Raw genomic sequence first — 27,966 nt, 5'->3', positions numbered from 1 at the left:
AAGGTTGTTTTCTTGCATAGATGCAATGTGTATTACTAACCTACGGCCGGCATGCCTCCACCAATAGCCTCTTCAACCTTGATTGAAACCTTGATTGATTTGTGTCTGGGGTCTGCTGCTTTCCACATAAGAAGGAAACACACACAAGACATATTCTTTCATTTTCACAGAATAGTTGTCAATCCCCACTACCAACAGATTAGGCCGTTTTATACTGCCAAGCTCGTTCGGTCACGGCTTGGCATGCCCTGCAATCTCAATGTCTTCCCTGTGTAAAAGACGGGGTAGAATCCCCCTTCGTCTCGGGGCAGGCTTTCTTGGTTCACAGGAGAAGGCGGGGCTACACACGGAGAGTAGGACTATTTACAATGAATTGCAAAAAAATATTTATGTATATTATTCATTCAAGACCCTTGCATGTAAGAATGAGTTCACTTGGTAGGCTACGGTATGACCACCTTAAATAATACAGTCAATATCCCGCTCAATATCATTTAATCTGTCATTGTCTATTTTTCGAAAATAAAGATAGTTTAAAAAAGAAATGCCTCGTAAATGTGCAATGATAAACTGCACTTACAGTGGAAACGGATTGTCCGTCTTTTCGTTTACCAAGGACAGAAAAAGGTAACGTTTTTGCTTGCTCCTGTATGAATGGTCCTAGGCTACCTGAGGCTTCACCTGGTAAGGAAAGTTGCGCTGGAGCCCGGGTAATATCGCCCATGGCTTATTCAAGTTGCGCGCTAGACATTCTCTCTAAAGTGTCGAGACTCAAGCACTTAACTTACCTTAACCGATTGTTCCATACAAATGGTTAGTTAACGATTTAACAACTTCAACATCTGCTATTACAGTCGTTATTTTTTTGTAGGACTTGGGCTAATGACCTTGCACAGAGGGAAAACCATCTACACCACTTGTCATTGATTTCTATGCATTCACTGATCTTTACAGATGGGTTTGTTTTAAGCCATTGAATATACCATAATTGCTCTGCCATGCAACACATTATAAGATACACATGTTTGTTAAATGAGAAATATGGTCTGGGTCACATTGAAACAGTAACAGTTGTATAACAGTATTTAAACAAACATTATACCAACATTGCAACAGGCAAGTTTATTCAAACATCACACTAACAAGAACACAATAAGAACAGTAACTAATAAAAAAAAAAGAGAAATGATTTAACAACACTGAACATACTGAACAGAGGCAGGGGAAAAGGACAGAGGAAGAAGACTTGTCCGTCGTCACAGCATCAAGGTCCGACTGTAGAGATCAAGAAAGGAAGAGGCATGAGGAGAACAACAGAACACTGCTCTCTAGCAGATTGTTTACTGATGTAAACTAAATTAATGCATTCTTAAAATTATGATTCTAATCCAGGTTTCTATTTTAGGATAAAGAAATGGCTCATAATCGTTACAAAAAAAAGAAGCTTTATCATCGGCACTAGTGAGCATTAGAAAAAACACTCTCTGTAAGTAACATACATATGTAAAACATTCGCGCATTTCTTTTTTTTACATTAGCTCACTAAAACTGTAACTAGGGCAAAAAAAAAAGCCTTACCTCCAACAGCTGGTGTTATCGTTGCGGGACAAGGGAAGTGCTTTAGAAACTGCCGTAAAGCAAAAACAAAAAATTACATCGTGAGAAAAGTGGATTCTGAGGATAAAACCCCGTTGGCTCCCAGTCTCTCTTTCCCCACACTCACACCTGCCATCTGGGTGTTTGCCAATCAGAGCCAGCCCACTCCTCAGCCCACAGTGTCCAAGCCTCAGTCTTGTGATTGCTACATCATCTTTTCTTATGCACCTAAAAGTGCACCTATTTTTCTTTACCTTTTCCTGTATTGAAAAGTACGCCCTCCCTTCCTTTCCTTCTCCCAAGAATTTTGCCACCTTTCTTTTAGAGCCCTGTTTATTTTTTCCATGTACTCGGGTGCCCCATATTGCAAATGAATTTGCACTGTTTCCTCCTTCACCGCCTTCTTTGCACAGATTTAAGATTTTCTGCAAAGTTAGTTTTAGTTTTTCTTATTCCCATAAACTCCCAATGATCACCTAGTAGGTCTTTTGTTGGTAACAGTTCCCTTTGTCCTTTGAGCTTCATTAGGTATTTCAAGCCAAGTTTATATCTTCTTAATACTAGTGGCATCTCCCCCATTTCTATTAGTAATGCTGCTATTGGAGTTGTACATAATGCTCCACAGCACACTCTTAAGGCTTTTGCTTGGACCATGTCTAATTTGTTTAACACTGAAAGAGCTGCTGATCCATAAACCATGCATCCATAATCAATTGCTGATCTTATCATTGCTCTGTAAATCATCATTATTGATTCTCTATCAGCCCCCCAGTCTGAACCAGCCACACACCTAAGGACATTATTTATTTTCCCACACTTCAAAGCTACCATCTCAATATGCTTTTTCCCTGTCATTCTTTCGTCCAACCACATTCCTAGAAACTTAAAATACTTGATTTTCTCAAGAATGTTGTTGTACAATTTAATTGTCTGTGATGGCATCTTTTTCTTATTTCCAAACACCATACACTTAGTTTTTTTCTGAACGACACATCAAAGACGTATCAAAGTAAATGCATGTGGAACCATTTGGGGGCGGTGAATCCTCCTCGGTGCAGTTCACCTTCTGAACTGCAGCGACACACACGCACACACACACACACACACACACACACACACACACACACACACACACACACACACACACACACACACACACACACACACACACACACACACACACACACACCACAATAAGCAAGTAAAAAGAAGAAAGAAGAAGAAAGACCGAACACAAACCCTACCCCTGTTACTGAACACACAACATGATGAAGGTTTCATCAAGATAGGCTTGTTCTCCTTTCCCAACAGTAACTGAATTACTCAGAGTATTGAAGAAACACTTGTCAATACACTATCTTGTGTTACAACACATTGTAGTAATTTGGAGCTGATAGGACAATTCAGCCAATGAATCTAATAGACTACCTCCCTCAGCAGCATTCGTGCATTGCACAACATACCTACATGCAGAGAGAAGTGATAGTTTGTTAATTAGCAGAGAGCCGTAAAAGCACTTTCTACCCATTTCAGTGGAGGAATTGGACTCCTCAATCACGCAATGTTATACTTAAAAGGAACTAAACATAGACTTTTGTGATCATTTGTACATCCCAACACTGAGCCACTGCCATGCTTGCAAACTGTGATGTTTCTCCAGGAAAGAACTATGTGTGTGCTGAGCTCACGCGGTCATAGCTCCTTTTCTCATGGGCGGTCGGGACCAATTCTCTGGACGGGCAAAGCAGAGAAAGGGGAGGTAACCTCTCCCCGTTCTATTATCCTTATTTTTTAATGAACATGTTTAAATTGAAATTTCACCCATTTTCATTTATCTTTGTATCGTTAGAAACCAACTCATATTTTTGAATGGTAAAGAAAATATTTCGCTATCTGTGTGCTCCATGTTTTGTCTAGACAATATGGCCTAACAGCCTATCGAGACTTTCTGGAATGGGTCCTGCAAGGCGAGAGATTGGGCCGAGGCATGGACATAATAAAGGATGGACCACGGACTGGAAAATGGCCGCCCATTCATTCCTATACAAACTGCTCAGTGGCGCAGGGAAACATACAGGAGCGATTTGCTTCTGCGTTATGTGGCCAAGACACGTGGCCTAGAACGTGACGTACCGGATGCAGAAATATAGAACTGATACCGTAATGCACCGCTTCTTTGTCTTTGGATCTTTTGAATAAATGGATCAATACATGATGAATCACAATGATCGCAAGCAGAGGACCGTGAGAGTTACTGAGCAGCAGATGAACCAGTCCAAAAAGCGGACACGTTAACGGAGCACTGAACTAGGCCCTCTCGGATGCCATTTGTTTCACTAGGACTCTGCACACCCCTCTTCCCCAGCGAGATAACGGCTATTAAAACGCTTGAGGTGGCGTTTTGAAAAGAAAAAACTTACATTTTTTTAGGACATGGCACGAAGGTAATTATGAGCCTTTGATTGATATCCAGACATTTTTTGCGGAGACACAATCCTGTTCCCCACTTGTATTGGAGTGGACGGCGATATCTACTTCTGGGCCGCATGAAATGACGGACCCCCGTCCACAGCCAGCTTAAACAGCTGCAATACCAGGCTTGGCCTCTGAGCACTGGTGGATTGCGGAAGTATGCGTCTATCCTGGGGGCCTGGGCCGAGGCTGTCGTGTCGTTTTACCTACTTGCGTCGTGCAGACCATCCGACTAAAATATCCAGCTCCAGACAGCCAGTAGTGCGGGCACAAAGAAGCTGACGACCCTCAGGAGGAACTATAAGTTTCATGGTTTATATATATTTTTGTTTATATTTCTTGAAATAAATGGTTCAAATTCACGCTGTTGTAGTCCTAGTAGTGTTGCTCCAAGTGTATATTCGAGAAATAATATTATTGGACGACCAACATTTCACGAGTGGAGCTACTAAGCTACTGTTGCCTTAGATGAAAACGAATAACGGTCATAAATCAATTTAATTATGTAGCCTATTATAAGTCTAAATTGCACTATAAGTTAGCTGCATATCAGTTACCTCCTTCTTAGTTTATAATGTTGAACTCTGATGTAGACAAAGCAGGAGTTACATTATAATTTTTGTTCACAAATGAAAGAATTGTGCCATGGGTAGACAACAAATTAAAATAAACAGGGTAAAACTAATTCAATTATAATATATATATATATATAGGCCTACCCACACACACACACACACACACACACACCAAAATAATTAGTAAACAGAAAAAGAAGAGACCCACCCGACACAAACCCAACCCCTGTACATGACCATACGACATAAGGAACGATCAATCATCGTAGGTTTGTTATCCTACCAAGAGTATTAAAGAAACACTTGACACTACACTGTGTCTTGTGTTTCAACTCATTGTAGTAATTTGGAGCTGATTGGACAATTCAGCCAATTAATCAAATAGGCTACCTCCCTCAGCAGCATTCGTGCATTGCGCAACATGACTACATGCAGAGAGAAGTGATAGATAGTTAGCAGAGAGTCGTAAAAGCACTTTCTACCCATTTCAGTTGAGGAATTGGACTCCTCATGCAATGTTATACTTAAAAGGAACAAGTAAATGACATATTAATTAAGTCATTCTGTATGTAGTATTTAAAAAAAAAAATGATACAACGGTCCCAAAGTGCATTTGAAATAGACCTTGAGACTCGGGTAAAACACTATAGGACAATGATCATGATATACCTCAATATCGGAGTAACAACCATGAGTCAAATAGCAATGGCTAGTGGAATGAAAGTGAAAGCAGTGTAAGCTTGTCCAGGCCCGGCAAGTCAGGATGTAGGCTATGAATCAGAATACATTTTTAGCTCGTTGGCATCCCAGAAACCTATTCTATATTTTCTTGGGGAGGACCCCCGTCCATTACTGCACCCCACCCACGATTTGGATCACCAGCCGCCGCTGCAAACAGGGAGTGAAGGGGGACCAATGCTAGGAATCTTCTGACTTTGTCCCGTTAGAATAATGCAGCATTCTAGAGGGAGGACCGGCCTAAACTGAGCATCACTGAGATCTAGACATTTAACCAGGGACCTTTTAAAATGGATCATCTTCAACCATTATCGCCTATTATGATACAATCCAGCCAAGGTAGTTAGCATTAAGCAAACGGAATGGAAAGGTCAGTGGAATGAACACAATCATGTATAATGTGCGGTTCAATCGCAGTCTACTTCACAAGTGAACTTTGCAGGCTTTTTGTAATAACAAAGATAACGGTAATGACAATGTTGTGGCAATGTCAAGCTCAACTTTAAAATAGAAATGATATGAACCCTGTTTGAATAATTTGACAATATCAATGAATTTCTATGCATTCTCCATGGACCTAGAGATACCTCCCGTCCTCTCTAATTGAAAGGTGTTAAGATAGTTTGCATTTGCAACTGTGGGCAGCAAGTTTGATACTCAAGCCAATCCACAGACTTCTTTGTTGTGTAGATTCCTTTAACTGTCTTGCAGCCATGTCCACTTCACCCATATGGTGAATTGCAATTTAACTTGGTCTCTCCTCTGGCCAATCCTAAACTCCACGAAGGCCCCTCCCCCTGACCTTTGTATTTACCCACAATGTGAACGTTTCCTATAAGAATCATGTACACCCATCGTCTCATTGACTGTATGCTTGGTATCTTTGCTGCCTGTATCTTCCCCTGATCAAGCTCTACATTAAATCAAATATTCTGCCGTCAGAAATGTCCTAGAAATAAGTTATTCAACACGGACAAGTCATATGTACTATGTTATTATGTTATTATAGTTGTGTATGTATGAACTGTATTTTAATACACTTAATAGTATTACTTGTAATGTGGATTTTATGTGGACCCCAGGAAGATTAGCAAAATGCTATGGCATAAGCTAATGGGGATCCTTTAATAAAATAAAATAAATAAATAAAATAAAATAAATAAAATAAAATAGCTGGGATAAAGTAACTTTTAAAGTAAAGTACTTTAAAAGTACGCGCTTTGATCTGGATCAGGTAGTGAACTCAAGGTCACTCCAAGAGAGTAACACTGATTGGCTGTTACGGCATCTCACTCAGTGGCAACGCCTCAGTGGCAACGCTGTTGAACGCTGATTGGCTGTCATCACGCGTTTGCTGCCGAAAAGTTGAAATATTTCGGCCGTTTCTCAATTCACGTACTTGTGCGTGCTCGTGTGCTCGTGGACTCGTGAAACGTCATCAGTCGTTGCCCGAGCACTGTTCCAATTCGAAGTACGCATCAAGCGAGTACTGTCGTAAAACCCGGAAGTGTTCTTGATGCGTGCTCGATCTCGCCGTTTCACCAAGCATGCATCGGAGGTGGCTCGTGTGTACTTGCAACCATAGACATCTTATAGATAGACGGAGCATTGGCTGCTGGGACGCGAGAAATACGGCCGCCATCTTGGAGTGGTCAACCGGGAGCAGCAACAGCAGCAGAAACAGGATGCCGGGCTGTTGTTCAGCGTATTCATGCTCAAATCGGCGGACAATCCATAATAGGAATCGGGGGATTACTTTTCACAAGCAAGATTTAACATTACCGTACTATTGGTATAATTAGCATTGAATAATAAAACACGCCAAACCATGTGGCCTTTATCATAGCTACACGTATGACAAAAAACCGCATGAAAATCAGTGGTATTCAGTGAGGTATGATTAATTAAATGCGCTGACAGTTCATTGCTCCAGCCAAACGGATTACACTGAGTGGAGCGGATGACCACTCCAAGATGGCGGCCCCGCGTCTCGTCAGCGCCAGTAGGCGGTAGCATTCGATGCTCCGTCTATCATATAAGATGTCTATGCTTGCAACCGCTATAAATCCCAGGATGCATTTCGCACTCACAGCAGTACGATGGCGGACAATATGGAGAAGACGCACAACTGTAGCTTAAGTTACTCTTAACTTATATATAATATGATAATAATAATATAAGATAATATATAAATATATATATATAAAGTCGTGTGTGTATAGCTTATACCCATGACAGGACACGCATATGTTTTAAATTTTTATTCATTCAGAATATTTACATACTATTTGAAAATGAAAGAGGCTTGGAATTTGTTTTATATCATTTGTTATATTGTTCAGTAGTATATGCCTAAATGAGGCCATAGCACAGTTAACGGACGAGCAGAGGTGGTGACGTCATCGAGTCTGCTGCTGTTCCAATTGCAGGTACGTACTCGCGTGCTCGCAAGTCTGTGCTTGAAGTACGGACTTGCCTAGTCCGTACTTGCAAGTCATCGAGTCCGTAGTACGCGTGCTAGGAATTGAGAAACGGCCTTCAACTCGAGCAGCATTTGACGCGCCGCAAAATACGTGAACGCGCTCGCTGCCCGTGCCCGGCAAGGGCATGCCGCGCTGCAAATCAGATTTTGCCACGCCGCAAATCAAATTTGGCTGCCGGTTTTCTCGGCAGCAAATGCTGCGGCAGCCAAGCAGCAACGCGTCTCTACATTCACTTTGAATGGGATCGTGCCGCGCGTCAACTTTTTGCATCTTTTGGTGTGAACGCAGGGTTATGCATTCTTCTCCTTGATGAGAATACAGGAAACTGTCCTTTAGGTAAACATTATTTGATTTGTTCATTGGCAATTATAATGTGGACTCTCATAGTGGGGACTTCTCAGTTAGACCCTTTGACCCTTGACCAACCCTAGGGTGTCAGCGAAAAAGCATAATCAACAAATGACAGTTACAGAAACAGAATGTGAAAATATAATTTTCCCATTACAAGGGGAGACTGAAGGAAGATGAGATGTGAAGGAGATGTTGACAAAGAGGACGAGATACAGAAAGAAGATTATAGTACAAAGAGACAGAGGTGGGGGTAAGTCACACATGTGCAAGTCACAAGCAAGTCTCAAGTCATAACCTTCAAGTCTCAAGCAAGTTTCAAGTCACTGTGGTGAGAATCAAGCAAGTCACAAGTCAAGCCATTGCTCAGGTCAAGCAAGGCACAAGTCAAGTCATACAAAAATCAGATGATCTAACCCAGTTTCCACATTTAAAAATCGGTAAAGAGAGTGGTAAATAAGTTGAGTTTTATTTCAACATTAACAATAAGAATGTCTTAACATTAACAATAACTCATTAACAATAACTATTCAAAACATTCCAAAACCATTATGTGAATAGTTTGAAAATGTTTTTATGATCATTACCTCCAACCTATGAACAGAATCAAATAGAACCTCTAGGTGGCTGTATAAGGGGAACAGTTCAAGTCAATCACTCAATCCCCCTACATGTTGTAGAATATTATTTGCAACACATGGCATCAGACATGAAAAAAAAGAATATTGCAAAAGTAATATCACATACACATACTGTAGGAAGGGGAAATAGTAATACACAGGCCTGAAAGCTGGTAGCAATCTTGCTGCCTCGCAACATACATCGACTAACAATGCATTGCATTTGCAAAAAAAATAATTTGACAGTACTTTGTCACTGAGTTGTGAATGATGGGGTCATATTATCACCCCAACCTGGCTGAACACACGTTAATCAAACGGTCGTACTGAACTCCCCCTCCCCCGCTCCCCGCAAGTGGCCCCTTCGTGCACGTTCAAGTACTCAAAGCTCGTGACCCAGAGCAGGCTCCTGTTTGTTGTTATCCTGCGGTAGCTATTGGAGCTAGTTTACTAGCTAATCCACATTTGGACCTAGCACTAGAATACAACCCTAAACTCCAACCTAGCTAGCCTGGCTCACTCTCGCGCATCTGTGTTCGGGCTCGTGTGTGATTGTGCGTCCATCTACTTGGAATGGGTGGAGTCACGCCTCGTTTCCACATACGTACATTCTCGTATGCGATCCAACCGTCTCCGACCGAAAGTCCATTCATTCCTATGTGATTCTCCGTAATGTCAGTTTTTCCTCCGAGACTCCTCCCCTCCGTAAAATTTCTGTCCGGTATGTCCGTAATATACGTTCAAAAAAATTAACTTTCGCCGTCGTTTTACGGAGATACCGTATGAAAGTTTTTATGTTTTTCACAAAACTTGTAAGTACCTGGCAGGCCAAACTCCTCACAGATCTCTTTCCAAGCCTGGTTGGTTTTGTTTTTATCTCTGTATATGTCGATCCTCATGTTCCAAAGTACAGGTCTCCTAAAAACGGCCATTATCATACGCTCCCACATCTTTTGTCTCATCTCATTTTCATCCGCTTATCCGGGGTCAGGTCGCGGGGGGAGCAGCTCAAGCAGGGGGCCCCAGACTTCCCTTTCCGGGACACATTGACCAACTCTGACGGGGGGATCCCGAGGCATTCCCAGGCCAGTGTTGAGATATAATCTCTCCACCTAGTCCTGGGTCTTCCCCGAGGTCTCCTCCCCACTGGACGTGCCTGAAACACCTCCCAAGGAAGGCGCCCAGTGGGCATCCTTACCAGATGCCCGAACCACCTCAGCTGAAAGGAGCAGCGGCTCTAATCCGAGTTCCTCACGGATGGCTGAGCTTCTCACCCTATCCCTAAGGGAGACGCCAGCCACCCTTCTGAGAAAACTCATCTCGGCCGCTTGTACCCGCAATCTCGTCCTTTCGGTCATCACCCAGCCCTCATGACCATAGGTGAGGATAGGAACGAAGATCGACCGGTAGATCGAGAGCTTTGTGCGGCTCAGCTCTCTTTTCGTTACAACGGTGCGGTAAAGCGAACGCAATACCGCCCCCGCTGCTCCGATTCTCCAGCCAATCTCACGCTCCATAGTACCCTCACTCGCGAACAAGACCCCGAGGTACTTGAACTCCTTCACTTGGGCTAAGGACTAATTTCCTACCCGGAGTAAGCAATCCATCGGTTTCCTCCTAACATCTTTTGTCCGTAAATAAATTCATGCCCGTACGTAAAACACTAGCGACTCCTTCCGTAAATTTACGGAAGCACGGATACGAAAAACATACGTATGTGGAAACGAGGCGTCAGAGTCAGCGTTGAAGGAGAGGGGGTAGGACCATTTGAGTTGTGTATTTTCAAAATCTGCTGGCGTATCGCAAATCACATATCCAACCTTTAATCTAACTTTAAAAAATTAATTTCGAGTCATCTGTCTCAAGTCTAAGTCAAGTCTCAAGTCATGAAGACCAAGTCAAAGTCAAGTAGAGTCTTTTATCAGTGTTTGTCAAGCAAGTCTCAAGTCCTCAAATTTGCTACTCGAGTCTGACTCGAGTCAAGTCATGTGACTCGAGTCCCCCATGTCTGCAAAGAGAGAGAGAGAGAGAGAGAATATATACAGTGTGAGATGGAGAGATTAGGGAGGCAGAGAGAAAAGGAGTGAAAGAAAGAGTAGAGATATAGTGGGAACAAGAGGAGAGGGGACAGAGAGAGAGAGAGAGAGAGAGAGAGAGAGAGAGAGAGAGAGAGAGAGAGAGAGAGAGAGAGAACTTTGATTCACTCTGTGGATGCAAGACACAGGCCTTAACCTGTTGACCCAGAAACACAAATAAATGACAGTCAGCTTCACTGAAAGAGAGAGGGACTCTCTCCCTCTCTCCTTCAGTGAAGGGAGGGAGGGAGGGAGATGGGAGGAAAGGGAGGTATTATTCAGTATTCTGTGGAATTCCACAGAATGCATATTGTAGATAATGTTCCTTTTCCACAGGATATGTCCCATTCTACTTTTGTCAATTTGAATTGTAGTCAAGAAAGTTGACAAACCTTTTATTATCTTGCATAATAAAAAACATTTGACAACATAAACATTTTGTTTAAAAAACTTTATTTATCGATTTTCAGCTAAACTTACCCTTCACAAAGTCATTGAATCATCATTGAACGTATAAAAATCATGAACGAGAGGAGAGGGGACAGAGATGGAGAGAGATATGAACTTTAACTGAACAGATTGGACGACAGCGACATTGGTGACAGTCAGCCTCACTGTAGGAGAGGGAGGAAGAGAGAGGAAGGGGGTGAGACAGAAGGTTGGAGAAAGAGACAGAGAGAGAGGGAGGGGGTGAGAGGGGGGAGGAAAAGTGAGAGAGGGAGAAAGTGGGAGAGTGCGGTGAAGAGAGAAGAGAAACGTGGAGTGTGAGTAGAGAGATAAGGGGCTGAGAGAGAGAAGGAGAGTCAGGAGAACGTATCTGTTCCACAGAGACTTTTTACATTTTACTTTTTTGCACATTTTTATTGGAATAGATAGTGTACAAAAAAATATTATGTTATCATTCATGATGTTACTACTTGCCCCAAATATTAACAATTGTTTCTATTTTTGCAAAATAGAAAAAAAAAAAAAAACATTCTGTCAATCAGACATTGATAAAGTATATGTTATCAAACCATGTGTTATATTTAAAAAAAATGTAAGGGTTATAGTGTCGCTGCTACTGCAAGCACATCTATGGTTCTTCATGAGTTTTCTTTATTCCGTTTGCCTGTTCTTTTTTCAGGTAACTGCTCCTGCATACTTTCAGCTACAGAAACCATTCAACTATCAAAACGTTGAGCACTTTAACGACTTGATCTCTCTGCGTTTTTCAACTCTTTCAACTTTTAAAACTATTTCAACACTCTCAACTCTTTTAAACTAACTACGGCTCTGCCGTCTGCCTTCTCTGAACCTTCTACTACTTCAGACATCGTCACTTGTTAAATTTTCAACATTAACCTTGTTCAAACCATTTAACAAATCAACACACTTGTATCTTAAATAATCTGAAAACCGAATTTCGATTACCTTTATGCCTTTTTCAGAATTAAAAGTTCCATATCGCATATCGGCTTCGTTTTCAGTTGGGTCCCATTGTTTTACGCTGAGGTTAGAGCGCGGAGGACGTGCAGGCAGTGTTGCCGGGTTGGGCGGTTTACCATCTGTGGCATTTTAGCAAGCACACTCTCGCAGTTTGTGAGGACGAAACGCATTCTAGTTATCTTATTGAATTCATTGTCGTTAAATGACTGCATTAAAACATTAATCAATCAATATACTTTATTGTCATTGCACATGTTGCAGAGCAACGAAAAATACCAGTTACATTCCGTCCAAGAAACATAAAAGACAGTTTGGGGAGACAGGACGGAGAGACTGTCAGGCGCTCGTTAGATAAGAAACATGCGGCCCGCGTTAGATAAGAAAATTAAAAAAGCTAAACAAGAGGGTGGCAAGGGAAAAAAAAGCCAATACCCCAAACTATGCTCCTCTAAGGGGGGCACAGTGTAGGGATTAGCAAAAAACACCTCAACACATAAGCAACATATCAAAAGCATCACAAACACATGTGGGAGGGGGGAAGGATATCGGGGAGGGGAGGTGTCACAGCTCAGACCCCGGGAGGAGGACGCAGCCAACGGGCGCATCGCATCACTCACGGCGTACTGTACTGTAACGAGGGACGGAGAGGGGGAGGGAGTCCAGTAGGCGGTGAGTCCAGGGGGTGTGTGTGTTATCTGTCTTGTCAGTGTGTGTGTGTGTGAGCGAGCCCAAGGACTCCATCTCCACCCAGACTAAACAGTGTCTCTCCCGTCTGATGCTGGTGACGAGGACACGGCCGTCGCCGTGGAGACGACCACGAAGAGTTCCGAACCAGAGACAAAGTTCACGGGAGGTGGAGGATGGGGGGAGGGGTGGCAGGGCATCTGTCTGCATAACAACCAGGGGAGTGGAGAGATATCAGCCTTCCAAGGCCGAAGTGGCGGAGCCGAATAAAGATAACGATTGCTTTGGGTCAGGTCCGACTGCAATTAATGCAAATAATGCAGTTCTCTCAGATCTCACATAGTAGAAATTCTAATTCAGGAAACAACCTTAGTTGTTTTGGTTGCTTGATTATTTTATTATCAAACAAAGGTCCTAGTCTGTTTGATTGACGGGTGAGATGATCAGGGGGGCGGAGTTGTTACTTTCATAATCATGGCGGCCTGGGCAGAGGATTGGATAGAGAGGCTCACTAAAGGTGCAGCCAGTAGCAGAGTAGAGATGATCCCTGGCTTCCACATCATAGAAGGAGACCAGACCCTCATCATAATCAACAAACACCCCCACCTTCTGGAGCTCAGCTCTCAGAGGGAGATGGACAACAGGGTTATCAATGAATACCAACCCATCCTTGTAGTAGAAAAGAGTCCAGTAACCATTCTCAGGGGTCACTATGATCTCTACTTTTCTGTTGATGGACTCTCTGGCCACTCCTAAATACCATTGAGTCTTGTCTTTAACCTGGACCTCAAAGTAAAATCTCCCTGAGGAGAAGCTCTGCCTCGTAAGCACATGTATCTTCTTTGTAAATCTCTTAGGGTTGTCTGGGAGCTTCTTCCTTACACCTCCATTATGTACTTGTTTCCCATCCTCAGACAAGATGAGATGGCGATCAGCTGTATTAGGATCCAGAGTCACATCTACTTCATACTGCTGGACCCTCTTCAGTTCAGCATCACACAGCATCTCCATCTCCATGTTCAGTGTCTCCTCCAGCTGATCCAGGGATCTCCTCAAGGTCCCTACGTATGATGGAGGACGGACCTCCACTGTCGTCCAGTCCCTGGTGTGTGGAGGATCCTTCAGGGATCTGAAGGCCTGGAGGAAGTTGAGGTGGTCTTCAGTGTGCGAGAGCTGCTTCAGCTCTGAGCTTCTATTGGTCAAATCTTCTATTTCCTGCTCCAGCTTTTTGATGAGGTCTTCAGCATGTTTCTCTTTGGATTTCAGTCTCTCTTTAACCATTTGGTTGAGATCATCCTTGCACTTTTCAATGCAGCGCATCAGAGCAGTGATGACCTGCAAACCATCAGCTATTTCCCTGTCTGCATCTGCTTTGCTGCATTTTACTGTGTCTTTAATCTCCTGAATATTTTTTTGTCTCTCCTGGATCATCTGCTGAACTTCAGCCTCTATCTTCCCCAGCTGGGCCATTTTCACTTCATATTCCTCCTTTAGAGGTATAACAGGATGGGACTTGTGGCCTGTCTCTGTGCAGAACTGACACACACACACCTGTTCAGTCTGGCAGAAGAGCTCCAGAAGTCTGTCATGTTTCTTACAAATCCTGTCTTCTAGACGTTCCATAGGCTCGACCAGCCGATGTTTCTTCAGGACTGCGACTCTCTGATGTGGCTCCAGGTGGGTTTGGCAGAAAGACATGAAACACTCTAGGCAGGACTTCACGGCCTTCAGCTGGATCCCAATACAGAAGTCACAGGGAACTTCTCCTGGTTTAACATAAAGCTGCTCTTTTACCCGTTCGGACGTTCCAAACTGATCAACCATCCCTTTTAAGAGGGTATTGACCTGTAGATCAGGTCTTCTGTGGAAAAGCTTGTTGCAAACAGGACATTTGTGCTTGACTTGTCCATCCCAGAACTTAGTAATACAGGTTCTGCAGTAGTTGTGTCCACATGGAGTGGAAACTGGACTGCTGAACACATCCAGACAGATCGGACATGAAAAGTTCTCTCCAGACCAGGAAGTGATAGCAGAGGCCATTCCTAAACAAAGACGACAAGGTTTATGTATTATACAATCCCATTGTTTTTTTTATTCCATATCGGCAAAAGCGGTTTTAACTTATTTCATAGCTGTGCTGCTTTACTCACCTTGTTGTTGTTTCTGTCTGTCTGTCTCTGTTTATTTAATGTGTGTTATTATTCTCCTGAAATAGAGAACTGCTTTCACGTTGTGGCGCTTTAGGTTTCGTTTCCTCAACATGATTTCCCCTTCTGGCTCCACTGTACACAGCACTCACTGTACGTGAGTGCACTACATTCATTCACCGTGTCAGCCTCTTCAAATGCGTTGATGTGTGTTCTCTTTTTTCTGGAGTTAAAAGAGAGCCGGTGCAAAACGAGAGACGTTGTTGTGATTTAGTGGGGATTTGCGACTACAACCGTGATTAACTGGCGTTTATCGAACCCCGATCCGATTTTCGACAGAAACAGACAGAGAGCAAAGAGCTGCTCATTGGCGCTACGCTGCTGTAGAAACACTCCCCGAAGTGCACGCGTACAGAGCACACACGAGCAGCAGAACTGAGAGCAGCAGACAGCAAAACAGTCTGGATGAAAACCCCTTGGGTTTGGTGTGTGTGTTTGTGTGTGTGTATGCGTGTGCGTGTGTGTGTGTGTGTGTATATATATGGATTTGTGCGTGTGTGTGTGTGTGTGTGTGTGTGTGTGTGTGTGTGTGTGTGTGTTTTGAGGAAGTAGTTGACGGGGGTTGAGAAACAAATATTGAACAGGTTGAGATGATCTGGACTTGGTTTATTCTAGTTACAACTTGTTATGCTGGGGGCAGACTACAATATCTAAACTATATAGATAATATCTATTACAATTTAGAAAACGTCAGAGACCAGACCCTTAAGGACATGTAATAACACATCTTAAGAAGTGTGTTCCTGTAGTCAGTGTGTGGACTACAAAGATGGCCGAACGGCCACCACACGCCACCCGATCCACTCCTTTCTTTATAGGTCCCTGATCAACTCTCCTCGCTCTCAAAACCAAAACTTTTGCTTAACTCGGGAGGAGGGCAATAGATGACGTTAGAACGCAGACAGACGTGATGCGGAAAGGAATGAAGACTACTGCAATAGTCAGTAAAAGTATAAGAAGAGTTTATTTGCGTCAACGAAAATACTGCAATAAATATTTGTTGTTCACGTCAGGGGTCACGTTTGGAATCTGGTGCTTGCTAAGAGAACACGTTGTGTTTGCTAAGAGTTACATTAGCAGCGCTGCTGACTTTCTTCCCACTGTTTGCCACTGGCTATGTCCCTGCATTAATACTTGTGTATAAACGGTTCTTTAAATGGCTGGTTTAACCTGTAAACACTGATTACTCAATGTTTAACAGGTGTGCAGTAGTGATGGATTTCATGATTCATTTCCATGATTCAGTTTGCGTCGGTCAGTTCACCAACACTAAAAAATCTTTAGACAATTCTATGCTTTCTTTTTCTTATCTCATCTCATCACATTCGGCGCTAGTAGTTGTTCCTGCAAAGTGTTACTTACTTCTTTTTAAATAAAGATTAAAGAGTAAGTACAGCGGGGGTGATTCACAAAACCACGCGGCCAATGGCTCTAAAGCGTGTGACGTCATCACTCAGCCAAAGTTCTGCACCTTCTTCGAGAGCGACAGAGGAAGACTTCTCTGACTCTGTCGTCTGCGGCTATCCTCGACACACCAGCCACCAAGCCATATAAACGCTGCATTCATTTAGGGCTGCAAAAAAAATTGCTGTGAAAACTTGTTTTCCCAGCAATATAAAATAGATAGTAAAGATGGAATTATGACCTGTTTAACGTCCTATTTTGAACTATTTTATTTTATTGGTTTAGTTCAGGGATATTGCACACTAATCAACATTCAAAATGTAAGTGAGCCAGAGTTAGCCTATCTTTATCTTATCAGCAATTAAAGCAATAATACAAGTTCTATTTCAAGGAGTCTCGAAAATGGTATCAATAGGTTTGACCGGTTAACCTTGGACCTCCCTTATATACTGTATATATATAACATATATATATATATATATATATATATATATATATATATATATATATATATATATATATATATATATATATAAATGTATATCATACATTGTATGTTTTTTTTTGTGTTGTCGCAGTTTTTTTTTTTTTTTTTTTTTATTATTTAATATTACTTTCAATATTTCCGGGACGTTGGAGCAATAACCTGGTGTCTCATTTATAAAACTGTGAGTGGGATCGTTACCAAAAGTGTACGTACGCCCAAAAGCCAAGTTTTGCATGCGCCAAAAAATATTCAGACCTACAACCTTAAAGCCTATCAACAACACCATCAGGATGGCTCTACTTAATGTGAGGTCTCTTAATAATAGATCATTTTTAGTTAGTTAATGATTTTATTACCACTTTTAATCCCGACATACAGACAAAATCAAATACTGTCAAAAAACGGTATATCAATGAAGATTCTAATATACTTTTTAAAAAGGCCATCTCCTTGCTACCACCTCTCAACCCATGTTCTGCTGATGATCTTGTAGAAAACTTTAATTTTAAAATTTTGAAAGTCATAGATGTCATTGCACCTTCTAAGGTTAAAACGATTTTTGGAAAGCAAAAGGCACCCTGGAGAAAAGCTGCTTCTGTAACGGCACAGAAAAAAGAATACAGGAAGGTTGAACGCATCTGGCGTAAAAAAAACCTTCATATTCACCCTGATATCTATAAAGAGAGCCTCCGTGCCTAAAATTTAGACTTAAAAAAATGCTAGAGAAACATTTTTCTTCAATATCATTAAAACCAACACTAATAATGCAAAAACCGTATTTGCAACTGTTGACAGACTGACCAACCCCCCAACACAAATTCCACCTGATCTCCATTCCACGCAGAAATGCAATGAGTTTGCAGCTTTTTATACTGATAAAATTGAAGGCATCAGACAAGCCATCAATATCTCCACTTCAAACAAAAATGTTGGACTACCACCCTGTTCAGGCAAAAGTAACGTGGCAAGGATGGCATGCTTTAATGTTATAGACTCTCAAAATCTTGTGGAAACTGTGACACAACTAAAGCCATCCACCTGTTGCCTTGATGCTTTACCTACCAACTTCTTTAAGAATGTTTTCGACTGCCAAGCAGTAGACATATTGCAGATCGTTAACAACTAGCCTATCTCTAGTCAGGCAATTTCCCAAAAGCTTTGAAAACTGCAGTTATTAAACCCCTTTTAAAAAAGAGGAGCCTAGATGCCTCTATTATTAACAACTACAGACCAATATCAAATCTACCCTTCATAACTAAAATCATTGAGAAAGTTATCCTCCAGCAACTTAATCACTTCCTGGCATCAACTGGTTGCTATGACACCTTCCAATCAGGATTTCGACCCCTGCACAGCACTGAGAACTCCCTTATTAAAGTTGTAAACGACATCCGTCTTAACACAGACTCTGGCAAAACCTCAATACTAATGCTACTTAACCTCAGTGCTGCATTCGACACTAGACCATACATTACTTCTGGACAGGTTAGAAAACTGGATGGAGCTTTCAGGCACCGTCTTAAATTGGTTCAGGTCCTACCTACAAAATAGGAACTACTTTGTTTCCATTGGCGACTTTGTATCAGAATCAACCAACGTGACATGTGGAGTCCCACAAGGTTCGATCTTAGGACCCTCTTTATTCAACATTTACATGCTCCCACTTGGGCAAATCATGCAAAATAACTATTGACCATCATTGCTATGCTGATGACACGCAAATCTATGTATCGCTATCACCAAATGACTAGATCGGCCCATAGATCTGCTGTGCCAGTGCATTGAGCAAGCGAAAGAATGGATGTGCCGAAATTTCCTTCAACTAAATGAGGACAAAACAGAGATAATTGTATTTGGTTCTAAAACGGAAAGGCTTAAAGTAACCCAACACCTTCACTCTCTGTCCCTTAAAACCTCAATCAAAGCCAGAAATCTAGGGGTTATCATGGATTCAGATTTACATTTTGACAGTCACATCAAATCAGTTACAAAATCGGCATATTATCACCTTAAAAATGTAGCAAGACTTATGCTACGGCCACACCAAACGCGTAACTTGCGTTGGATAACGCGTTTAACGTGCCTAACTTCACGCTTGATCATTGTGTGTCACAAAAATGGTTCAACGCGCCTAATGCGCCTGTGGCTGCGCTGGATTTAGGAGTCCGAGGTAGGAAACCCAAACGCCGCCGTGTTTGGGTGCATGATAGAGCTTAGATCAGGTTAGATTAAATAATTTCGGATATAAATAACAATAATCGGGTTAAATAACTTCACATGGTCTGTCTGGTGTGTTTCCAGCATTCGTAGTGTGGATCAGCAGGTGCCATGCCCTAATTCCGACGTCTCAATAGTCCAAATTGACCCATTAGACCGACATGCCACTATGCCGACGGTTCAATGTTCCAAAAACGGAACCCATTGGTCCGAAGGTCAGTTTGTCAGACTTTCAAAAAGGAGGCAATTCCACATGTGTGATTATGAAACCAAAAATAAAAGACGATGTAGGCTAAGTTCCAGCAGTGCACTTCACCAAGCCAGACTGTTGCTGTGGGCTTGAAAACTCTTTATATGTAGGCCTATTCGGCATATTGAACCGTCGGCCTAATGCGCCTCCTTTTTGCAAAGTCGGGCAACGGACCGATGGGTTCCGTTTTTTGAACATTGAGCCGTCGGCATAGTGGCATGTCGATCTAATGGGAAATATTTCGGACCATTGAGACGTCGGATCAATGTGTTGTCGGAATTATGGGCAGGCAACAGGAGGTCAGGGTAATGAACGGAGAACTACAAACGGAGGGCAAAGGGTTACTGGAGGACAGAGGAAACGGGCTAGGCAAGAGATAACGCTGGTTGGTGTGATACTAACTGCGTAGTGGTAAACAACGAACTGGCGCCGGCAGACTGGAGATCCCCGGCTTAAGTAGGAGACGTTGATCGTAGATCGCGAACAGGTGTGTAGAGAAGGTGAGGCCCAGTGGCACCAGGCGGCCACTAGATGGGGGTGTTGGACCGTGTGACAGGACGTGGCGTGACAGTACCCCCCCTCTACGGACGCCTCCTGGCGGACGCCCAACGACGGAAGGATGATCGCGATGGTAGTCCCGAATGAGTGATGCATCCAGAATGCGATTCGGGGGAACCCAGGAGCGCTCCTCAGGGCTGTACCCCTCCCAGTCGACGAGGTACTGGTGTCCCCGGCCGCGGCGCCGCACGTCAAGGAGGCGACGAACCGTCCACGCCGGGAAGTTGTCAATGATCATGGGAGGAGATGGAGGCGGGGCGGGAGGGGACAACGGGCTGGTGGAGACGGGCTTTACCTGGGAGACATGGAAGGTCGGGTGCACCCGGAGGGACGGGGGGAGTTTGAGGCGAACAGCACAGGGGTTAACCACAGTCTCGATCTCGAAAGGACCAATGAAACGGGGGGAAAGTTTGGGAGGAGCGCCCTTCAAAGGAAGGTCCTTCGCCCGAAGCCAAACCCTCTGTCCGGGAGCGTAGTGGGGGGCAGGTAGGCGGCACTTATTGGCCTGCAGCTGGGAGCGGGAGGATGAACGCTTCCAAATGCGCCGGCACCTGCGCAGATGGGTCTGGACTGAAGGGACCGCTACTTCGCCCTCCAATTCAGGAAAAAGGGGTGGTTGGTATCCCAGTGAAGCCATGAAAGGGGAGACTTGGGAGGAGAACTGGAGAACCGCCGACGGAGGAAGTCCAGGGTGCGGGTGATACCTGGGTGGCAGGTTAGCCGGGAGGAATGCGCCCAGGCCAATACCCTGGACCGAACCGTGTCAGGGACGAACAAGCGGTCAGGGGGACTGGTTAAGGTGTCTGGCTGCTGTCCCTGCGCGAGGCGTACCGCGGACTCCACCTCCCAGGTGAGAGAGGCGATCAGGCAAGCGGGGGGCAGGATGGTCTCGAGGTCAGTAAGGGGGTCCTCAGGGGAGTACAGGCGGGACAGGGCATCCGGCTTAACGTTCTGGGAGCCGGGACGATAGGTGAGGGTGAAGTTGAATCTACCAAAGTAAAGAGCCCACCTGGCCTGGCGGGAGTTCAGTCTCTTTGCTGACTGGATGTAAGCTAAATTGCGGTGGTCGGTCCAAACGATAAACGGATGCTCCGCGCCCTCCAACCAATGTCTCCACTCTTCTAAAAAAAAAAAAAAATTAGCGAACCCGAGGAACTGCTGTAGTCTCTTGCGGGTTGAGGGAGAGGGCCACTCGGCCACCGCTGAGACCTTGGAGGGGTCCATCTCTACCTGGCCCTGGCTAATGATATAACCCAAAAAGGAGAGAAAGGCGTGAAACTCGAACTTCTCCGCCTTGACATATAACCTGTTTTCCAGCAGCCTCTGCAGAACCTGTCTGACGTGAACTCTGTGCTCCTCCATGGACTTCGAAAAAATTAGTATATCGTCAATGTAGACGAAGACGGTGTGATTCAACATGTCCCGAAGGACGTCATTCACCAGAGAATGGAAGACAGCGGGGGCGTTGGTGAGACCGAAGGGCATGACTAGGTACTCGTAGTGGCCTAGTGGGGTGTTGAACGCGGTCTTCCACTTGTCTCCCTCCCGGATACGGACCAAGTGGTACGCGTTGCGCAGGTCTAACTTAGAGAAGACGGAGGCACCGTGGAGGGGGGCGAAGGCGGAACTGATGAGGGGCAAGGGGTGCCTGTTCTTCACCGTAATGTCATTCAGGCCATGGTAGTCGATACAGGGACGTAGGGAGCCATCCTTCTTGCCGACGAAGAAGAAACCCGCCCCAACAGGAGAGGAGGATGGACGGATAATCCCAGCGGTGAGAGACTCCCCGATGTACTTCTCCATTGACTCTCGTTCGGGACGAGAGAGGTTGAACAAACGGCTGCCAGGGAGGGGAGCTCCGGGAAGAAGGTCAATAGCACAATCATAAGGACGGTGGGGGGGCAAGGACAAGGCGTGGAGCTTACTAAACACCGCCCCAAGATCGTGGTACTCCTCCGGGACGGAGGACAGGTTAGGTGGTGCGGCAGCGGGCTCGAGTTCAGGCGCCCGAGGGGACTGAGAGGACCGCAAGCACTGGGAAAGGCAGTGTGTACTCCACGACGTGACCCGACCCGTTCTCCAATCGACCTGGGGGTTGTGCGTCTGGAACCAGGGATAACCCATTGACTACAGGGGAGGAGGGACTGGTAATCACCAGCAGAGAGATTGACTCGTGGTGATTTCCCGAAACGAGCAGGTTAACCGGGACGGTACGGCGCTCCAGCCGTGTGAGCGTCCTCCCGTCAAGCGTCTGGGTCTCAATAGGAAGGTCAAGAGGAACGGTGTCGATCCCCCATCGACGAACCAACCCCAGGAGAATAGAGAGCGGGAGGGTTAGATCCTTCCACAGGAGGACCGCCTCCAGGAGAGGGCGGGAGACCGAGGGATTAAGGGAGCGGCTCGCCAGGATCCCTCGGGTTCCTGGCAAGCCCGTTCTTTTCCCGAGAGGGAAGGACATCCAGACCGGAGATGACCTGACAGCCCACAATAGAGACAAGCTCCGGAGCGCATACGGCGTTCCCGCTCCTCGAAGAAAGGTGAGTGCGACCAATCTGCATGGGCTCGGGGGAGCGTTTCTGTTCGTTGCGGGGTGGCACGGGAAATGAAAGAGGACGGGGGGCTGCAGGCGGCTCGACAGAGGAAGTGGAGGCAGAGTGTTGACCCCTCTCTCTACGGCGTTCGCGTAAGCGATTGTCCACCCGTATGGCGAGAAAGATGAAATGGTCCAAGTCAGAGGCCTCCTACCGAGAGGTCAACTGGTCTTTGATGTCGCCGCTCAGAGCATTCAGGAAAACACCCTGCAGAGCCTCCTCATTCCAATCGCTCTCAGCCCGAGGGTCCGGGACTCGACCGCAGGAGGAGGCGACACTGCGGGAACCCTGGCGGAGATGCAGGAGACGTTGGGAGGCCTCCCTGCCCCGGACCGGGTGGTCAAAGACCTTTCGCATCTCCTCGGTGAAGGCAGTCGAAGCAGACAGATTTTTTTTTACTGCAACTCATGATAGGCCCCCCGATCGGCGTAGGCCCTAGGGCTTCAGCCAAGGCAAGCCCGTGCGTTAAGGCGGCCTTGGTCATCCCTCCACCACTCTATACTGTAAAAACACATGTTCAAGTTGAATGATAATGCATGAATTTATTCTTTATTCTGCCATAGTATTTATTGAAAGGGGGGGGGGGGGGGGCATACGAGTCTTTTGGCCATGGATCCAGATCTGTTACGGAGCATTTCAGCACCTCGGGAAGCAGCGCAGGGTTGCCAGGTCCTGCAAAAAACGTCCTGCCCACATACCGTTCAAAATCCACCCAAAATGTCCTAAAAGCAGCCCAAATAAAAAGATATTCCATTTTGGCCAATGTTTTGAAAGTAATAATATTTGAGGGAATATAATTTTTTAGCAGCGAAATGCATTGTGTGCAGTGTGTGTGTGTGTGCGTGTGTGTGTGTGTGCGTGCGTGCGTGCGCGTGCGTGCGTGCGTGTGCGTGCGCGCATGCGTGCGTGTGTGTTTGTGTGTGTATAACACACTATTTATGTTGAAATGCGACGTAATCCAGTGTTCACGAAAACGTACACTGTCAACGTATTGTAGCGCCAGCCAGAGGGGTATTCCACAAAGCCGGTTTTATCACATAACTGGGTAAATTAACCCAGGGTTTGCGGTAATCCTAGGTTTTCCGTTCAAAAAGGAACATGGTATGTTAGTTGCTATAGAAACATATGCTCTGAATTAAACCTGGTCGGACCAGGTTTTGCGCAGGTTAAGTTTGAAACATAACCCGGTTTTGGGTATTTCAACCGGCGTTCACCGCAGATTTCATGTGTTCACAATGGTATGCCCTTTTGATGAGAGAACTGCTGATATCAGAGCGCAAATTATACGTGCAATCCACCGGGAGCGATTGATAAGACCATGGCTCGACATCTTGGCATATCGGATGACTTTTTGCTGGAGTGGAGACTGGAGAGATATAGATTCTCGCGCAAATCTTTAATATATTTAAATAGCCTTACATAGCCAACACTACCAATCGAGGACCTGGCCTCAGTTCACTCCAGACTATTTGCGTAGCCCTCCGTTTTTTTCAAATGGTAGTTTTATCTAGGCTATAATGTTGGAGATGCTGAGCACATCTCAGTCGTTTCAAATGACCCATCCAAGATTTGTATCAGCCTCCTATCATACAAAGAGCAATATTGTCTGAGTACAATGCCGAGAGGCATTTACAACATAAAGTATAAAATAGTCCTAACGGACTTGCATCCACTGGAGAATGTTCGATCGTAGCCGGCGGCTTCATTATAAGCACTAATCCATCTTGATCTGTGAAGTTGATGAATTGTCACTTTTAGTTTTTCTACCCAGTTACCAAAAAAAGAAACATTTGGAATAGTATGCACTGTGGCAAGCACACGGTTTGCATGTGTTACTTCGAAGGCAAAAAAAATCTAAAATACAAGAAAACACAAAAACCTACATTCAACCAGTGGGGTATGGCCCCTGACTTTCTGAGGTGGTAGGTACCTCCAGGTACCCCCTCCATGCCAGGGTGCCCTGAATTTATGTTTATTAACAGCTCCTCCACCGGGGTCAAGACAATTTGAGGGCCAGATCCAGTCTGAACACTGTCAGCCTTTTCACGATTGGCTTAAAAAAATGGCTTATTTAAATTTATACCAATACGATGGTGGGAAAAGCTTACCAGTTTATGTTTTTTATGCTTCAATTTTATACTTGATCCTCTGACCGCTTGGAAGCAATCGGAGTAACTATTTTTTTAGAAGAAAGGGGTTATGTGGTAGGATCTTTAAGAATGCTTAACTGGGATATTTATATATTCATGGCTCAAATATTAAGGATCATGCTTTTGACGTGTAACTAACGCATTTACGTGGTCAGCGATCCGCTGCCAGGCTTTGGTTCTCCGGGTTGCAGAGGCTTTAGCGTTCCCTTTTCTTGTGATAATGTCCTTCTCCTCGTCATAGCTCTCCAGGAGAACCTGGAGTTCCATTTCATTGAAATAAGCGGCCCGTTTCGCCAAATCGATCAGGGTTTCCATGATCCATACATCACGTCTTTTTAGGTTTGGCAGGCTTTTGGTCAAATAGTGGTTCTGTGCCTCATACACCGCTCGACTACAGAAACCACCTCTTTATTAACCCCCCAACACGTACATAGAACAGCACACCTAACTAACACACAAGTCATTCTCGGTGATGTTGGCAACAACAACACACCCCACTGATCATCAACAACACCAACAACTAGCAACGGACCCAGAACAACAACAATAACAGCAACAATAACAGCAACAACATGCGCCCCCAGAATCCCCCGCACAAACCCGGAAGAGAACGAACACATGTTGTGAACACCGGTCGTTACACAGCTCCCATCTGAGGGGTCAGTCGTCCCCGACGACCCCATCACCCGACACATAGTCCTTAAAGTGTTCAGGGGCCCGGTGCCGCCGTTTCGGCCGCTGAGCCCCCCTAGGGGCGACAGCCGCAGGACCAACGGCCCCATCCGGGGAGCCGGCAGGGACAGGGGAGCTGGCAGGGGAACCACGAGGAGTTCCTCCTCCCTCACCAGCAACAACTGGGGCGAGGGGGCTGTACGGCGAGAGTCTGTCCTGGTGCAACACTACCACACACCCCGGGCGCCCGGCATCCGCAGCCGGTACACCACCTCGGACACCCTGTCGAGGATTTCCCTCGGTCCCTGCCAGTGGCTCCGCAGTTTAGGGCAGACCCCCCTCTTTCTGACGGGGCAGTACACCCACACCCTGTCCCCGGGTGTGAACGCTCGTCCCCGGCAGCGAGTGTCATAGCCCCTCTTCTGCCTCACCCCTGAGGCAACCTGAGCCTGGCAGGTGTAGTCGTGGATCACCAGCAGGCGATCCCACAGCCTGCGGAAATAGTCTATAGCCGCACCCCCAGCGATCTCAGGCTCGGGCGGGGACCCCGAACACCATGTCCACCGGTGTCCGGAGCTCCCGCCCGAACATGAGGGCAGCCGGCGTGCAGTGACTGGACTCCTGCACTGCCGTCCGATAGGACCACAGGACCAGGGGCAGGTGGCGGTCCCAGTCCCGCTGGTGCTGGCTGGTGAGGATGGCGAGCTGGGTGGCCAGGGTGCGGTTAAACCGCTCCACCAACCCGTCACTCTGGGGATGGAGCGTCGTCGTCGTAGTCTTGTGCACCCCCAGCCGCCGGCAGACCTCCCCGAAGACCTGGGACTCAAAGTTCCGCCCCCGGTCGCTGTGGAGCTCGGCAGGGACCCCGAAACGGTCAAACATCTCCTCCACCAGCCTCTCCGCGGTGGTGGCAGCGCTCTGATCCGGCACAGCATACGCCTCGGGCCATTTGGTGAAGTAGTCCTTGGCCACGCGGACGTAGCGGTTGCCGGAGTTGGTGACTGGAAACGGCCCCAGGACGTCGACAACCACCCGTTCCATCGGTGCTGGAGCGGGGCGAGGGAACGCTGGGCAGGCCCTTTCTGTGCCGTACAGGTGTCGCAGCAGTGGACATGCAGCTCCACGTCCCGTCGACAGCCCGGCCTGTAGAACCGCCCCCGCAGGCAATGCAGGGTCTTGGCGTTCCCGTAGTGCCCCGCTCCCACCGAGCCGTGGACCAGCTGCAGCACCTGGGGACGAAGCACACGGGGCACCAACAGCTGCAGAATGTTTTTCTTACCCCTAGGGTCCTGCCAGTTGCGGTGGACCACCCCGTTGTGGAGCCGGAAGCATCCCCACTGGGAGTGACCACTTTTTGCTCACTTTCCAGGTGGTGGTATCCTGCCCCTGCGACGATCAGCAAGCTACTTTCAGCTGTCGCCGCATCACACCTGCAACCATTACAGCTATGGAAGATAAGTTATCTGGTTCACTTGCACCTCTCTGTAACTATAGTGGTTCTGTGGAGTGCCTTACTGATGACCTCAACATTGCCTTGTCTGTTGCCATTGATTCAGTTGCTCCGTACGTAACTAAAAAACGAACATTGAAAAAACCAGCTCCTTGGTTTGATGCAGAAACTCGCATTTTGAAGCGAAATTGCAGGATCCTTGAACGCAAATGGCGCTCGACTAAACTTGAGGTCTTTCATCTTGCATGGCATAATAGTCTGATCACCTATAAGGGTGCGCTGACTATCGCCAGGAACGCCTACTTTTCTAGTACCATTAATTTGAATAGAAATAATCCTAAGTTTCTTTTTGACACGGTGAGGAGTCTCACTCAGAAACAGAATCAGACCGTAGGCTCCTCGATCTCGGCAGGTGAATTCATGGATTTCTTTGAGAATAAGATTCAATCAATTAGAGAGGAAATTGATGCTTACCGGGCGGCTAATCCTACACATCCTGTGGGGCAGGATGGGGTTCTGCCAAATAGGATGGTGAACTCTGACGCAACTCTTTTGGAGTTTAAGGCGATTTCCTTGGTGGAACTTGAAAGGGTGATAAAGGCCTCAAAGCCAACAACTTGTATGTTGGATCCGCTCCCTTCTAGGGTTCTTAAGGATCTTTTTCCAACGGTGGGGCCTGTTATTCTCTTGCTTATGAATCTTTCGTTTTCAACAGGAATTGTTCCTTCCAATTTCAAGGCTGCGGTGTTAAAACCGCTAACCCCTTCTTGTCTAAGGTACAGGAAAGGATTGTAGCAAAGCAAATTGTTGACTATTTGACGAGGAATAATCTCTTCGAACCTTTCCAGTCGGGGTTCAGGAATTTCCACTCAACTGAAACTGCTATTACAAGAGTTGTAAATGACATCCTTCTTGCTTTGGATAAACATACAAGCACAATGCTTGTGATGTTGGATCTGAG

The 27,966-nt window shown here is 45.6% G+C and overlaps 1 protein-coding gene across 1 annotated transcript; it reads right to left on the bottom strand.

Moving 5' to 3' along the window:
- Window positions 1-12,557: 12,557 nt before the first annotated feature.
- On the bottom strand, window positions 12,558-15,647 carry LOC115542309 (E3 ubiquitin-protein ligase TRIM39-like). Its single transcript, XM_030354557.1, has 2 exons — window positions 15,170-15,647; window positions 12,558-15,061 (listed from the first exon to the last, which is right to left on the bottom strand). The coding sequence occupies exon 2, from the start codon at window positions 15,057-15,059 to the stop codon at window positions 13,434-13,436; it is 1,626 nt and encodes a 541-aa protein (XP_030210417.1). The 5' UTR covers window positions 15,060-15,061; window positions 15,170-15,647; the 3' UTR covers window positions 12,558-13,433.
- Between the last annotated feature and the right edge of the window lie 12,319 nt (window positions 15,648-27,966).

Source organism: Gadus morhua, chromosome 4 (genome assembly GCF_902167405.1).
Source record: "Gadus morhua chromosome 4, gadMor3.0, whole genome shotgun sequence".
Taxonomy (NCBI): Eukaryota; Metazoa; Chordata; class Actinopteri; order Gadiformes; family Gadidae; genus Gadus; species Gadus morhua.
This window is presented reverse-complemented; position numbering and strand designations above follow the sequence as displayed.

Coding starts and splice junctions, on each gene's coding strand:
- LOC115542309 (XM_030354557.1), bottom strand. CDS start 15,059: ATGGCCTCTGCTATCACTTCCTGGTCTGGAGAGAACTTTTCATGTCCG.